Genomic DNA, 15,451 nt, shown 5'->3' with positions numbered 1-15,451 from the left:
TATCCCACGCATGTTTGAATTCTGTTACCATTTTCATCTCCACCACCTCCCGCGGGTGGGCATTCCAAGTATCCACCACCCTCTCTGTGAAAAAATACTTCCTGACATTCTTCTTGAGTCTGCCCCCCTTCAATCTCATTTCATGCCCTCTCGTTCTACCGCCTTCCCATCTCCGGAAAAGGTTTGTTTGCAGATTAATACCTTTCAAATATTTGAACATCTGTATCATATCACCCCTGTTTCTTCTTTCCTCCAGGGTATACATGTTCAGGTCCAACCATTTAGTTTAATAGTACATGGCATTCACTGATTGACTCTTGTACTTTCTCACACCATATAAAGTGTACAATAAAAAGGATCATGATATATATTACGGAGACCTTTTAATAGTTTGCCTGTGTGTGAAGGCCTTGTAGGCACCTATTTTATAAATTGACATAGGCGCCTATGAGCGTTTTACAAAATATTAGGAGGAAAGCAGCAGAAATTGTGGCTAGATTGAAACCATGGACATTTGCACCTGCTTGGAAGCAGATGTAAATGTTTGAGCATAAAGTATATTTTATAAGTAGCACATGTATATCAGGAAGTTGCCCAAATGCCACCCTTGAACATGCCTGTATATGGATTGTTTAAACATATGTGCCTAACCCTCTGAGGTAAGTTTATAACATCTATATAAATAATTCTCACCTCCAATTCTGAAGCTCACTGTGTGGCAGGGAAACACTGAAGCCCTGTACTGTTTTAGCCTGCACCACTCACTCACTCTCACACCCGCCCTCAGCCACGCCCCATCCGAACATAATTCGCAACCCCAACATTCTAATGAAGCCCCAAGCTCCACCCACTTCCGTGAAGGGTTCGTTAGTCCGTGGTGGTGAAGTCTCTCCACTGACCATGTCTCTCTGTCACGCCCTCGTGTCGAAAGTGATGACGTTGAGGGCGGATCAATTTCGGTAAACAAAATGAACCCAACGGAAAGGGAGGAGTAGGGAAACACGCTCCCCTAACAACGAGTTACACACTCCCCCTCCCTCCGATTGCAACACACCCCCTACGCGTTACTGCCCCCTGGACCCCCCTGCCGCGACCCTCTGGACACCACCCTTTCCTCTGAAAAACCTCCCCCGAAGCCTTTGCCTATCTCTGCTGACGGAGACGAACTTCTCTTCTCGCCTGCGGGGCATGGCTTGATGAAGGAGTATCTGTTCAAGTCTCTGTGCGTGTGTCTGACAGCAGACGCACAAACAGAAACTTCAACAGATGCTCATTCAATAAGGAACGCCTGCAGCCGAGAAGAGAAGTTCGCCTCCGTCAGCAGGGGTACGCAGAGGCTTTGGGGAGGTTTTCCGGAGGAAAGGGTGGTGTCCAGAGGGTCGCGCCATGGGGGGGGCCAGGCAGTAACGCCTAGGGGGGGGGGGGGTTCAACTCCGTGGGAGGGGCGTGAAGGGGGCCTTGAACTGGGAGGGAGGGGGGTCTGCAGCTCGGGAGGGAGAAACGGAGGGACAGAGGGGGGTTGGGAGGGAGGGAGGGCATGGAACTCGGCAGAGAGGGAAGATGGGTGGGAATTTCCCTTGCTAGCGCCCGTTTCATTGCGTTTCGAAACGGGCCTTTTTTACTAGTGTACGAATATAAGAAAAGCCATGCAGAGTTAAAGCAAGATCCATTGAACACATCATCCTGTTTCTGACAGTGACCAGTCAAGGTCACAAGTACTCTGCAGAATCTAAAAAAGTAGATGTTTCCTGTAGTTCATTTCCAGATGTAACCAAGCAAATGTAGGTTGGCTGTATGCTACATAGACCAGTCTGTAGTTTGCTATCCATATCCTTATAATTCTTCAGTAAGTGTTCTGCCTTTGCCTTTTTTTGGTCAGAGCTTATTTTTGAAGCTTAGGAAAGGTTGTGTTGGTATTTAAACCTGGCAGTCGCTATATATTTTAAAATGTCCACTATGATAGTTTGACAAAAAATATAATTCAGTGCTGCTACACAGGCAGGTGGTAGTGCTGAATATAAGTGGAATACTGTAACTGCTGGTAGCTGTAAATATAGAAGCAATATTTAGCCACTATCTTAGATCTTATGTAGTTTAGGACTTTATGTATAGGAGCTGAGTATTGTCACTATATGTGGTGTTACCATGCCACCCTAACTCCACTCAGGTGCTATTCAGATAGTCCCAAAGCAGTTGGAGCGATTTTCACTGGCACCTTTTCAAAGTAGCAGTTTAAGGCTGCTGGTAAATGTATAATGCCTCTTGAATATTGACCTGAATGGTGTTTATTGCCCCATTTTGGTTCAGTTTCAAATGTGTAAATAAAATACAAGAACCCAAATAATTATGTCCTCATCTCAACACATATTATTTAATGTAGAATTATGATTACCTAGATCATTGTAATATTAGGTTAGTTCACAACATTCTAGTAGTACTTGTATTTTTGGTGTTCTAAATTTGTATTGGTGTCCTGATACATTTGCATAATTCCAAAATCTCAAGTTGTGACCAAAATTGAAGCTATGATGGCAGATGACAACTGCAAGGCTTATCTATTTTACCCATTTTACCTTCCTTCTGCAATACCAGAGACCTTGTTTCTCTAGTTTTACCTTCAGTTCTTCACATAATAGTGATGAAAGGTTGATGGCATTTAATTTTTTTTTTGTGCCTATATGGAAAGATTTTCATTTGTAGAGTGTTTTTACTTAAAGACCAGTTGATTGGAACTCTACCTCTATTCTATTCTAGTAAGATTGTTCTGTCTATTTCATGTGTTCTCATTCAAGACACCCTACAGGAGGATCCTTTATCCGTCCAAAAAATGTCTGTTTTGGAGTGGACTTTATTACTGCAGTAAAAAATCGTTATGGATTTAAAGATAAACAGTCTGAAAAAGATCAAGAAGCAGCTGCAATTGTAATTGGAAAGAAAACAGTTGAACTTGTTGGTTTTCAGCGTATTCAACAAATAAAAAAGTGAGTAAATATTTTAAACAACTTAATTACTGGGGCAAGTATTCTAATCTAGAACAGCATGTGGCACCTGCAGAGCCAGATCTTATTCCACTGATAAGAGAATTGTTTTCAAGATGTGTGTCTTAAACATGCCAAAGTTGATGCATTTTGTGGATACCACTATCAAATGGGAGCCTTCAATTTTAGGAGCCTGTTTTCTGAAGAGAGCGTTAGTTCATGATTTAGTAAAGGATGTTAAACCCAGGCAGGTCAGTTCTATAACCTAGTGCCTAGACTTACACACATCAGAGGCACCAACCAGTTGTTACGCATATATATGCACTAGGCACTAATTTGTAAGATAGTGCATGAATGCTATAGCTTGTAGCAAGGGAAGTAAACGCATGGGTGTTGCCAAGCGATATGTGCAACTTACAGAATATTATCAGTTACGTGCATTGCATTGTGCACTTAGGCATTCCCACTTAACCCCGGCCATTGACCTAGCATAAGTGGGAATGCCTATATTTCAGCACACAGTTGCTGCTTTACACTAGTATTCTATAACAGCTTAGGTGTGCTTAAGTGCTGTTATAGAATTGGTGTTAAGCATGCTCCATTATGGTGTTTATATTGAGGTGAAAATAACCAAACCAACAAAAAATTCAGCAGGGTTTAAACTGAAAGCATAACAAACATACTCATACTGGAATATTAACAAGAATTATAAATCAAACAATTAAAAAAAATATTTATTTGAATTGTAAACAGGACCGCTGCGCCAGTAGGGGGAGGAAGGAAGTCTCCTCCCCAGGATTAATCCAAGCCCCACAAATTGCCACCAGCAGATACTTTCAAATATTCTTTTCTTTTTATTTTTGTTTCCAAGTTACAAACAAAAGCTTCAGTCCAGCCCTGGGTTAGGGCTGCCCCAGGCAGGGTATTGCTGCCCCTCACCCAGCAATCCAGTCTCTGACCTTTCTTGAGGGCTGCAATAGTCCCCTTTGGAAATACTTCCTTTTCACAGTACGTATCCCAAGCAGTGCTGGCCTTTCAACAGGATTGTTCCCTCCTGTCCAACCAGGGTTTCCAGCTCCCACAGCAAACAGTTCTAATCCAAAACAGGCTTCTTCCTTACAACAGGTTTTAAATCAAAAAAGCTTTTAAACACATAGCTTTCCACCTTCAGGTGCTACCTGCCTCAGGGCTCTCCAGCTCCCATTCCATCCTCTTTCTGCTTCTTGCTCAGCCTCCTTAACCCCCTCCTCCACCTGCTTCTCACCCCACCCTTCCCTCTACAGGTGGGAGGCATCATGTATTGATTACGGAGCCAGGGAACTGGGCTTCTTCCTTCTCCCTCCCTCTTGTGGTCAGAGTGGGTATATAATCATCTTGTCTATCCCTGGGGCTCCCCTTGCTGGGACGGGCAATGCATTCTGGGGGACGTAGTTCAGGATTTTGTTGTCTCATTTTGTACCTCTGGGTTGTAGCCTTGTCACAGAATGCACAGTGTTACCACTAGTATAAAACTTGAAAACAGAAAATATATTCCATTAGTAGAAATATATAAATACTAGGAAAAAAGGCCCGTTTTTGACACAAATGAAACGGGCGCTAGCAAGGTTTTCCTCGGAGTGTGTGTGTTTTACAGAGTGTGTGAGAGAGTGAGTGTGTGGTACAGAGAGAGTGAATGTGTGAGTGTGTGTGACAGAGAGAGAGTGAATGTGTGAGTGTGTGTGACAGAGAGCGTGAGACTGTGTGCGAGAGTGTGTGTGTGTGAGAATGAGTGTGTGTGCCAGGCCCCCCCTCCCCCCTCCCAGTGCCAGGGTTCGCCTACCTTCCCTCCAAGTTCCAGGGTCCACTCACCCAGTTCCAGGGTCGTTTCCCCCCCTCTCCCCCTCCCTCCCAATTTCAGGGTCACCCCCCCTCCCTCCATCCCAGTTTCTGGGTCCGCCTGGCTCCCCTCCATGTTCCAGGGCCTGGCCCCCCTCCAAGTTCCAGGGTCGTTGCCCCCCCACCCACCCACCCAGTTCCAGGGTCGTTGCCACCCCCTCTGTCCCTCCCTCCCATTTCCCTGGTAGTTGCCCCCTCCCCTCCCCTCCAGCCACCCACCTGCAACGTTATGAAGCTGACTCCGTGGCTTCATTGAAGTGAAGGGTTCGTAAGTTTCGTCAGGTTCATCGCTCTGTAACCATCTCTCTCGGCCCCGCCCTCGCGCCTCTGATAGGTCCTATCAGAGGCGCGAGGGTGGGGCCGAGAGAGATGGTTACAGAGCGACGAACCTAACAATCCTTATGAACCCTTCACTTCAGTGAAGCCATGGAGTCAGCTTCAGAACGTTGAAGGTGCCTTTTATTATAGTAGATAAGAAAAACATATCACATATTCAAATGCAATAGTTAAGAAAATTAAATATGACAATATATTATAAACTAACCCCATTAATTAAGAAAAAAGGGGAGGGGGAGAGTGAAGAAAGGAAAGTTGGAAGTCACTCTCGGAATAAAATCCATATAATAAATTCTAAGTAATTTAAAGCTTTTAAAGAGACTTTTCACTTCATGTAGCAGAGTACTATCTACTATAAGAGATGAGATAGTGATGGAGACCAATTGAGACATGGTTTCAACAAAATTCTTCAAATGAATTGGATCCACAAACACAAACTTAGCAGTACGTTTATATGGATATTGTAGGAAACAGGTTCCTCCTAGGGCAAACAACTGAGATCTAAGGACCAAGAAGTCCTTCTTAAGTTGTGTTGCTCTAGTGAAGTTAGGAAATACGGAAATGTTGTGACCCCAAAAAAATATGTTTATAGTGGAAATACAGATATAGAACATGGTTGGGATCTAAGGCAAAGGTGACGATAAGGGTAACTTTAGATAATAGAGCCTGGGAATTCTGTAAAAGGTTTGTCAAATTTAGACAAGCACATTTCCTTCCCCCTTTTCATTAGGGCCACAATCTCTTTTACCAACTCGCATAGTAAGCTGACATAAGGATGACATAAGGGTCTTTAAAACTTCATTAAGATATTTCTTCAACATTTCTAACAATAATAGTACTGATTTAGGGAAGTTTTAGAAACAGAGGTTTAAACACCTTTCATAGTTCTCCAACCTTTCCAGCGTCCTCTGAGTTACCATATTTCTTTTAAGCACAGCATTCTGCACCATGTGCAAATCAAACTTTTTTCCACATCCTTCAATGTAGCATCTTGCCTTGATAGAACTTCAGTATGAGAGCATGCCTGTGGGACCTTCCAATAAGTTATCAAGTTTTTCCACCAAAGTCTACTTAAAGGCTCCAAACGCCAACCATATCTATTTCAGAGTAATATCACCTGTTTAAATTGCTCCCTCCAGGTGTTGTATGTCTCCAGCTCCACTCACATTGAGAGTAGACAAAGCCTGAACAGCAGTTTGTTCATCTGAACCCTCTGTTGAAGGGGAGATCTCATCATTCAGGGAACAAAACACCAGGTTGAGTGGCACCACCTTTGAGAAACCCTGTGGCAAACTGTTTGGTATCCACTGCAGTTCACCACCACTGTAATCTGCCCTCACTTCCTGGGTCTGGGGGGAATCTCGCCAGGGTTCAGCAAGATTTCCAACGCTGCTGGAAAGGATCCTTCACCACCCAGCTCCATACCGTAGCTGGACATTTTAATCCACGATATAGGACTAGGGTTGAATATAGGACAAACTCGTTTTATATGACTAACTGGCCTTTCCAAGGAAATCAAGGAACACACCTGTAAATTATTCATCTGACCTAATGGGAGAGCACCACTTTGAGGTTAATACTATTCTCCGAGGACAAGCACAAGTGGGTCGACATCTGCGGCGGCCCAGGAATCGGGAAAAAATTTTGCAAGCAAAATAAATCTTTTCCACAGAGTTCCGTCGCGCGAATGACTTCCTGCCTGCCACGCGAGTGTGCCTCTTCAGTTCTTTTCTATCCGTGGTGAGGTGTGTTCTGTTTTCGTGTCGCTCCTCTCTCAGGCCCAGGAAGAACTTCTACTGTGAGATTCTCACCTCTTTTTTTTTTTTTTTTTGTTGCATTTGTACCCCGCACTTTCCCACTCCTGGCAGGCTCAATGCGGCTTACATGGGGCAATGGAGGGTTAAGTGACTTGCCCAGAGTCACAAGGAGCTGCCTGTGCCTGAATTCTTTTTCTTTTAAATATTAAAAAAATGTATATATATATATATATATATATATATATATATATATATATATATATATATATATATAGTTTCTAGTAGTTTTACCCGCACTTCTTTTACTTTTTTCCTGTTAAAGTTTCCTTTCTTTTTCGACGCGGCTGACCTTTGGGCCGATTGGTCAGGTTTTTCCCCTTTTTGTGCTTTTTCTTTTTTGGCACAGTCGCGTCGTTTGATTTCACCGAAGCTGTTTTCTTCCATGTCATCGAAGACACCCAGCGGCTTCAAACGTTGTACTTGGTGCAATCAGACCATCTCAGGTACAGATACCCATGCCTGGTGTATCCATTGCCTTGGGCCTGACCATAGCCTAGCCGCTTGTAGTCTGTGTCTTCATATGAAGAAACGGACCCAAGCGTCTGGAGAAGCCCAGTGAGAAAAACTTTTTGGGGCTGTCCAGTCCTTCGACATCGGTATCGACAGGAGCATTGATGTCGAGACAGATAATGGCTGCTGAGAGACCAACTCGCACTGGGAGCAGTCAGGCGTCGAATGGGTCTCCACCTGTCTCTAGGCCTGCTGTTATGCAGGCCCCCCGTCGGACTCGGACCCGAGGAGATGTGAGGGTACCGAGGAGTCTCGATGATGGGCGTTGAGCGAAGGCTAAGAAGCATCATTCTCCTTCAATGCTTGGTACCGGGATCTCTGGGGCGTCGGCGCCGAGAGGACCGCTCCCCTTCGGTACAGGAGGTGTCTGTGTCAGTCTCTCGACAGCCCGGTACCTACTCCCGAGCCCCCATGGATTCTGACACTGCTTGTTCCACCGACCCCGCAGCCTTCTCCGATGGTGGCTCTTGACGAGCGCATCCAAGCCTTGTTTCCAGAACTTCTAGAAGGCTTACTGCGACAATCAGCTTCGATATCGGGGTGCTTGCACCTTCGGTGCCATTTGCTGTAGCAGTGTCTGGCCCTTCTCCTGTGGTGAGGTCTCCCACTCCGGTGCTGCCTGTGGCATCGGCGTCGGCTGCCACCCAGGTCGACTCCCCTTCAACGTCGGTGGAGGGAGCTTTGCCGCAGTCGGATCGGGCGTCGACTTCTTGACATCGCCACAGAGGACATCGTTCCTCGGCGTCAAGGCATGTCCAGTGTCAGAGTACCTTGACACAGGTTGTATCTGACACTGAGCAGGAGCGCTCGTGGGAATCAGAGGAAGATCCCAGCTACTTCTCTTCCGATGAGTCCTTTGGGATTCCCTCTGACCCTTCTCCTCCGCTGGAAAGAAGACTGTCTCCATCAGAGAGTCTGTCTTTCTCCTCTTTTGTCCGGGAAATGACTATTCCTTTCCCTGTGGAGGTTGAGGATAAGCCCAGGTCTGACATGTTGGAAGTCCTGGATTATTCTTCTCCACCTAAAGAGGCTGTGACAGTCCCTCTGCATAAGGTACTGAAGGAAGTCCTTATGAGAAACTGGTCCGCCCCTCTGTCTGGCCCTGCGGTTCCCAAGAAAGCTGAGTCCCAATAACGGATCCACGGTGAACCTGGATTGATGAGGTCCCAATTACCCCACAATTCCATGGTGGTGGATTCCGCTCTCGAGAGCTAGGAGTACTAGAGACTATGCTTCGGCGCCCCCAGGCAGAGAATCTAGGACTCTTGACTCTTTTTGGAGAAAGACACATCAGGCCGCTATGCTTACTGCCAAGATCCAGTCATACCAGTTCTTCACGAGCATACACTTGCGGGACTCGATAAGTCAACTGTCCAGCTTGGTTGATGCACTCCCTATGGAGTTGGCTGAGCCTTTTCGCCAGGTGGTCAGGCAGCAGAAGGTGTGTTGAAAGTTCCTGGCCAGGGGTACATTTGACACTTTTGATGTAGCATCCAGGATCGCTGCTCAGGGTATAGTGACGTGCAGACTCTCATGGCTGCGTGCCTCTGACCTGGATCATTCTGTCCAGCAGCGGATGGCAGATGTTCCTTATCCCGGGGGGACAACCTTTTTGGTGAAAAAGTAGGGGATCTTATTGATCAGATCAAGAAGCATAATGATGCTATGGATTCTCTCTCCGACTGGGCGCCTTCTGCTACAGCCTCCTCATGTAGGAGGTTTTTTGGAGGGAAGAGAAGTGTTCCCTATTCCTGCTCTAGGCATAGGTATTCTCCTGTTTCTCAGCAGCCTGCCCAACTCCAGCGCGCTCGTTCTCGTCAACATCGTGCGACTAAGGCCCATTCTGTTCCCCAGCAAAAGCAAGGGACGGGCTTTTGACTGGCTCCAGTTCAGCATAGCCTCAGTAAAAGTGTCCATTCCGGATGACTTACCGGTAGGGGGGAGGTTGATGTTTTTTCACCAAAGGCGGCCTCTCATAACCTCCGACCGGTGGGTTCTTCAAATAGGCCGGTTAGGATACACCCTCAATCTGGAATCAGAACCTCCAAATTGCCCACCGGGAGCTCAGTCTTACAGCTCCCAGCACAAGCAGGTACTTGCAGAGGAACTCTCCACCCTTGTAAAGGCCAGTGCGGTCAAATCCTTTCCACCAGGGGGCTGGGATTCTATTCCAGGTACTTCCTTGTGCAAAAGAAAACAGGGGGGATGCATCCCATCCTAGACCTAAGGGGCTTGAACAATTATTATTATTATTTTTTTTGTTACATTTGTACCCCGCGCTTTCCCACTCATGGCAGGCTCAGTGCGGCTTACATGGGGCAATGGAGGGTTAAGTGACTTGCCCAGAGTCACAAGGAGCTGCCTGTGCCTGAAGTGGGACAGAACCCTGGAACCCAAAAGAGGACAGTGTGGCAAGAAGTAAATCATGATTAACAGTGCCAAAAGCGGCGGATAGGTCGAGGAGGATGAGGATGGAGTAATGACCTTTGGATTTGGCAAGGAATAGGTCATTACAGACTTCAGAGAGCGCCGTTTCTGTTGAGTGTAGGGAGCGAAAACCGGATTGAAGCAGATCGAGGATGGCATGAGAGGAGAGAAAATCAAGGCAGCGACTGTGAACGGCGAGCTCAAGTATCTTGGAGAGGAAGGGTAGGAGGGAGATGGGGTGGTAGTTGGAGGGACAGGTAGGGTCTAGTGATGGTTTTTTGAGGAGTGGTGTGACTATGGTGTGCTTGAAGGTGTCAGGGACAGTTGCAGTGGAGAGAGAGAGGTTGAGGATATGACAGATGGGGGGGGGGGGGGTGACAGTAGGAGAGATGGTGTTAAGTAAGTTGATGGGGATGGGATCAGAGGAAGAAGTGGTGCATTTCGAGGAGGAAAGAAGGTGGGTAGTTTCCTCTTCGGTGATATCAGGAAAAGAGGAGAAGGAGGCCTGGGTTGGTTGGTTGGGGGAGTGGGTTGAAGGGTGAAGAGGAGGAGGTGGCTTGGTAGTGAACTCAAGGTTGTTCTTTTGCACCTTGTCGCGGAAGTAGTCAGCCAGTGATTGAGGAGAGAGTGAGGGGGGTGGGTGGGAGCGGAGGGCACTTTGAGGAGGGAGTTAAGGGTGGCGAAGAGACGACGAGGGTTGGAGCTGAGAGAATTAGTCAATTGGGTATAATAGTCCTGTTTGGCAAGGAATAGGGAGGACTGGAAGTAGGATAGCATGAATTTGTAATGAAGGAAATCGATATGGGTGCGAGATTTCCTTCAGAGGCGTTCAGCAGATCGGGCGCAGGAGCGAAGGTATCAGATGCAAGGGGTCAGCCAGGGCTGGGGATTAGTACGCCTTGTGGGATAGGGGATGGAGGGTGCGAGGGTGTCCAGAGCAGAGGAGAGAGTGGGATTGTAAGTGGAGACAGCTTTGTCGACAGACTCGGAGGACATGATGGAGGGGAGGAGATTAGAAATACTGGAGGATAAGGTGGGAGGGTCAATAGCCTGGAGATTCCTGGAAGTAGTGGTTAATGTTGGGCGGGGCTGAGGGCGGGGTGATGAAGTGTGAAGGTGATCAGGTGATGATCAGAGAGAGGAAGAGCTGAGGAGTAGAGATTGGAGGGTGAGCAGGTAGAGGAGAGGATGAGGTCAAGACAATGGCCATTTTGGTGAGTAGGGATGGTGGAGCACAGCTGGAGGTTGAAGGAGGATGTCAGAGTGAGGAACTGAGAAGCGTGAGAGTCGGATGGGCCATTAGCGTGTATGTTAAACTCTCCGAGAATGAGGGACGGAGACGAGGGTTCAAGAAAAACGGAAAGGCAGGCATTGAAATCGGTGAGGAGGGAAGAGAGGGATTTATCAGGGGGGGGCGGTAAATGACTGCAACTCTGAGTGGCAGTGGGTAGAATAGACGGATGGAGTGGACTTCAAAGGATGAGAAGCAGTGAGACTGCGGTAGGAGGAGGGGTTGGAAACTACAGGAGGGCGAGAGAAGTAACCCGACGCCTCCTCCGCGGCCAACTGGGCGGGGAATGTGGGAGAAAAGATAACCTCCATGGCATAGGGCCGCGACTGAGGCAGAGTCATCAGAGGTGAGCCAGGTCTCAGTTAGGGCGAGCAGTTGAAGGGAACGAGTTGAAGAGATCGTGGGTGAAGGAAAGTTTGTTGCAGACAGAGCGGGCATTCCACAGAGCACATGAGAAGGGGGGGGGAGGGGAATTGAGATGAGCTTGAAGACATCCCAGAATCGTTTGCATGGATAGGACAAGGACAGGTGTGGGGGACCTGGATTGGGACGTAGTCCACCTGAACATGGACGTAGTCCACAAGATCTTCTGAGCATGGGGCACCCCCTTGGTGGATCTTTTTGCCACTCAGATCAATCACAAGGTCCCTCAGTTCTGTTCCAGGCTTCAGGACCATGACAGATTAGCGTCAGATGCCTTTCTTCTGTATTGGGGATTAGGCCTTCTATATGCATAACCTCCCATACCTCTAATAGGGAAGACTTTGCTGAAACTCAAACAAGACTGTGGAACCATGATTCTGATAGCTCCCTTCTGGCTGCGTCAGATTTGGTTCCCTCTTCTTCTGGAGTTGTCCTCCGAGGAACCGTGGAGATTGGAAGATTTTCCTACCCTCATCACTCAGAACGAGGGGTCGCTTCTACATCCCAACCTCCAGTCCCAGGCTCTCAAGGCCTGGATGTTGAGAGCTTAGAATTCGCCCCCTTGGGTCTTTCAGAGGGTGTCTCTAAAGTCTTGCTTGCTTCCAGGAAAGATTCCACCAAGAGGTGTTACTCTTTCAAATGGAGGAGGTTTGCCGTCTGGTGTGACAGCAAGGCCCTAGATCTTCTTTCTTGTCCTACACAGACCCTGCTTGAATACCTTCCACAGTTATCAGGGTCTGGTCTCAAGACCAACTCTGTAAGAGTTATTCTTAGTGCAATTAGTGCTTATCATTGCTGTATACATGGTATACAGCCTGGACAGCCTGGACAGCCTGGACAGCCTTTAGTTGTTCGCTTCATGAGAAGTTTGCTTTTGTCAAAGCCCCCTGTCAGACCTCTACCAGTGTCATGGGATATCAACGTCGTTCTCACCCAGCTGATGAAAGCTCCTTTTGAGCCACTGAATTCCTGCCATCTGAATTATTTGACCTGGAAGGTCATTTTCTTGGTGGCTGTTACTTCAGCTCGTAGGGTCAGTGAGCTTCAGGCCCTGGTGGTTCATGCACCTTATATCAAGTTTCATCACAACAGAGTAGTCCTTCGCACGCACCCTAAGTTCCTGCCAAAGGTGGTGTCAGAGTTCCATCTGAACCAGTCAGTTGTCTTGCCAACATTTTTTCCCCGTCCTCCAACCCTCCCTGGCGAAAGCAGTTTACATACCTTGGACTGCAAGAGAGCATTGGCCTTTACGTGGAGCGGATGAAGCCCTTCAGACAAGTCCGCCCAGCTTGTTTCTTTCGTCTCCAACAGGAGGGGAGTCGCCATCGGAAAACGCAGAATTCCTATTTGTTTATCAGATTGCATTTCCTTCAGTTATGCCCAAGTTGGGCTGACTCTACAGGGTCATGTCACGGCTCAGAGCCATGGCTGCGTCAGTGGCCCACTTAGTCGACCTCCGTTGAAGAGATTTGCAAGGCTGCAACGTGGTCCTCAGTCCACACATTCACATCTCACTAATGCCTTCAGCAAGATACCCGACGCGACAGTCGGTTTGGGCAGGCGGTGCTGCAGAATCTATTCGGGGTTTAGAATCCAACTCCACCCCTCTAGACCCATTTTGATTCTGTTCCAGGCTGCACTCTCAGTTAGTTGATTTTGGTTTAAGGTTAATCTATGTTATGTCCTCACTGTTGCGAGGCCCAATTGACCAATGTTCATTGTTTTGAGTGAGCCTGGTTGCTAAGGATACCCCACTTGTGAGAACAAGCAGCCTGCTTGTCCTCGGAGAAACTGAAGATACATACCTGTAGCAGGTATTCTCCGAGGACAACAGGCTGATCGTTCTCACAAACCCGCCCTCCTCCCCATTGGAGGAGTTGTTGTTTTTATGCTTTTTGATTAAACTGAAGAGGCACGCTTGCGCGACGGGCAGGAAGTCGTTTGCGCATGCGCGGTTCGCGTTGCTTACATGACGGAACTCTCTGGAAAGACTTTATTATTTTGCTTGCAAACTTTTTTCCTGATTCCTGCGCTGCCGCGGACGTCGACCCACTTGTGAGAACAATCAGTCTGCTGTCCTCGGGAGAATACCTGCTACAGGTAAGTATCTTTGCTTTACCCTAAATAAACAGGCAGTCATCCCAGTAGATGCAAGCAGATTCAAAATTTTAGTCTGAAAAAATCCCCCTAAATCTGCCTCCAACATCTTGTTGGTGGACAGCTAATATGATTTCCCCCTGTAATTGAAAAAACAGTTGTCGTGTTCTATTTTCACTACCGTGAATTGCTTTGGAATAGTAATACTACTTTGCCAACTTTATTTGAAAAATGTAATATTTCTGTAACTGCCTACATTGTGCTAGTACTATTAGAATTTTACATTTATTCCATAATCTTTCCAGACGCCTCACTTTGTCGCTTTAGTAATTTAAAACCCTCATGGTACCAATGATTAGAAAATCGTTTATTCTGATTTTGAACTTTAAGTAGGGCAATTTCATCTGTTTTATGTATAAGCCTCTCTGACCTGATTTCTGCCTGTTCTTCCACTGTTTCTGTTATGATTGGGGTCTGAACCCCTCTCAAACTTACCTCTTTCCTGGGAGTCAGCTTCTTAGCTGGCTTCTGTTTCTTTCTCTGTGCTTTCTGAGCTGGCTCTGTCTCTCTGTGCTTGCAGCTTCCAGCAGCAGGGCTCTAATTGTTTCACTATACTGCACCTGTGTGGGTAGTCTGAGTTGCTCTAACTCTCTTTGGGTGTACTGGCTTCAAGGGTTTCACGGTTTTGCATTGGTGTGGGTTGGGCCTCTCTGGGTCAGTGTGCTTTTGCCTAGGTCTAGGGAGTGTGACATCATCAGGGAGGGCCTTGATAAGGAAGTGGTGTTGTTTCCTTCAGGGCCTTTGCAACGGTTGTGTTTGCTTTAGGTAGGGTGGTGCAGTGTGCACTTCTGACTTTGTGTCTAGTTTCCCTGCCTGCTTTTGCTAAGGGCCAGGTTAGTGTTAGTGCAGTGTGCACTGGTGACTGTGTGTTTAGCTTTCTTGCTTTTCCCTCTTGGTTTTGGAAGCATTGCTGTGTGTAGGGCTTTGGAAGCTCTGTTGTTGATAGAAGTACTTCAGGGTTTGGTGTTGTTAGGAACACTGCAGAGTTTGCTGTTAGAAGTACTTCTGGTGTTTGTGCTATTGGGAGCATTGCAGTCTTTGGTGTTTGGTGATTTAGAATAACTTTTGGCTTATGTGTTAGCTTCCCTGCTTTTTCCTTGTGGCTCCCCTGTCTTCCCTTTTAGTGCTAGGAGCTCTTCTGGTTGCTTACCAGAGTAGTGCTTAGGAAGCACCTTGTTAGTTGTATCTAGCTTGCTAGAGCAGTGCTTAGGTAGCTTGGTAGTTTTGTGTTTAGCTTATTAGTGTAGAGCTCTGCTTGTAGCTTGGTGCTTAGTAGCACCTGTGTTAGCTTTGTGTTTAGTTCCCTGCTCTGTTAGTTTAGGGCTTAGGAAGTCCCTTTCTTGAGCAGGGCTTAGGAGCTCCTGTTTAGTATAGGGCTTAGGAAGTCCTTTTGTCAGTTTACTGTTAGGAACACTCCTGCTGGTTTAGGGCTTGGGAGCATGTAGATCAGTTTAGGTTTAGGAGCACTTCTGTTTCCAGTCCTGGTCCCTATGTCATCCGGTATCCAGTAAGTCCTGTCGGCTACTCGAACCTAGGAGCTCAACTTCTGGGGGGCTTAGTAGCTAAGTGCAGGTGAAGCTGTGTGGACCAATCCAGTGTGCTCCAGTCCCGTGTTCCAGCCCTGTGTCCTCCAGTCC

At 47.1% G+C, this 15,451-nt stretch overlaps 1 protein-coding gene across 2 annotated transcripts in view; it reads left to right on the top strand.

The window, feature by feature from the left end:
- TBCE (tubulin folding cofactor E) overlaps positions 1–15,451 on the top strand; it is a 712,453-nt gene that overhangs the window by 101,007 nt on the left and 595,995 nt on the right. For both annotated transcript variants that reach the window (XM_030198136.1, XM_030198134.1), the window contains exon 4: positions 2,793–2,981. In XM_030198136.1, coding sequence (XP_030053996.1) covers positions 2,793–2,981 — 189 coding nt within the window. The remainder of the gene's footprint in view (positions 1–2,792; positions 2,982–15,451) is intronic.

Source organism: Microcaecilia unicolor, chromosome 3 (assembly GCF_901765095.1).
Source record: "Microcaecilia unicolor chromosome 3, aMicUni1.1, whole genome shotgun sequence".
NCBI lineage: Eukaryota > Metazoa > Chordata > Amphibia > Gymnophiona > Siphonopidae > Microcaecilia > Microcaecilia unicolor.
The sequence above is the reverse complement of the archived record's forward strand: the minus strand, read 5'-3'. Positions and strand labels throughout refer to the sequence as shown.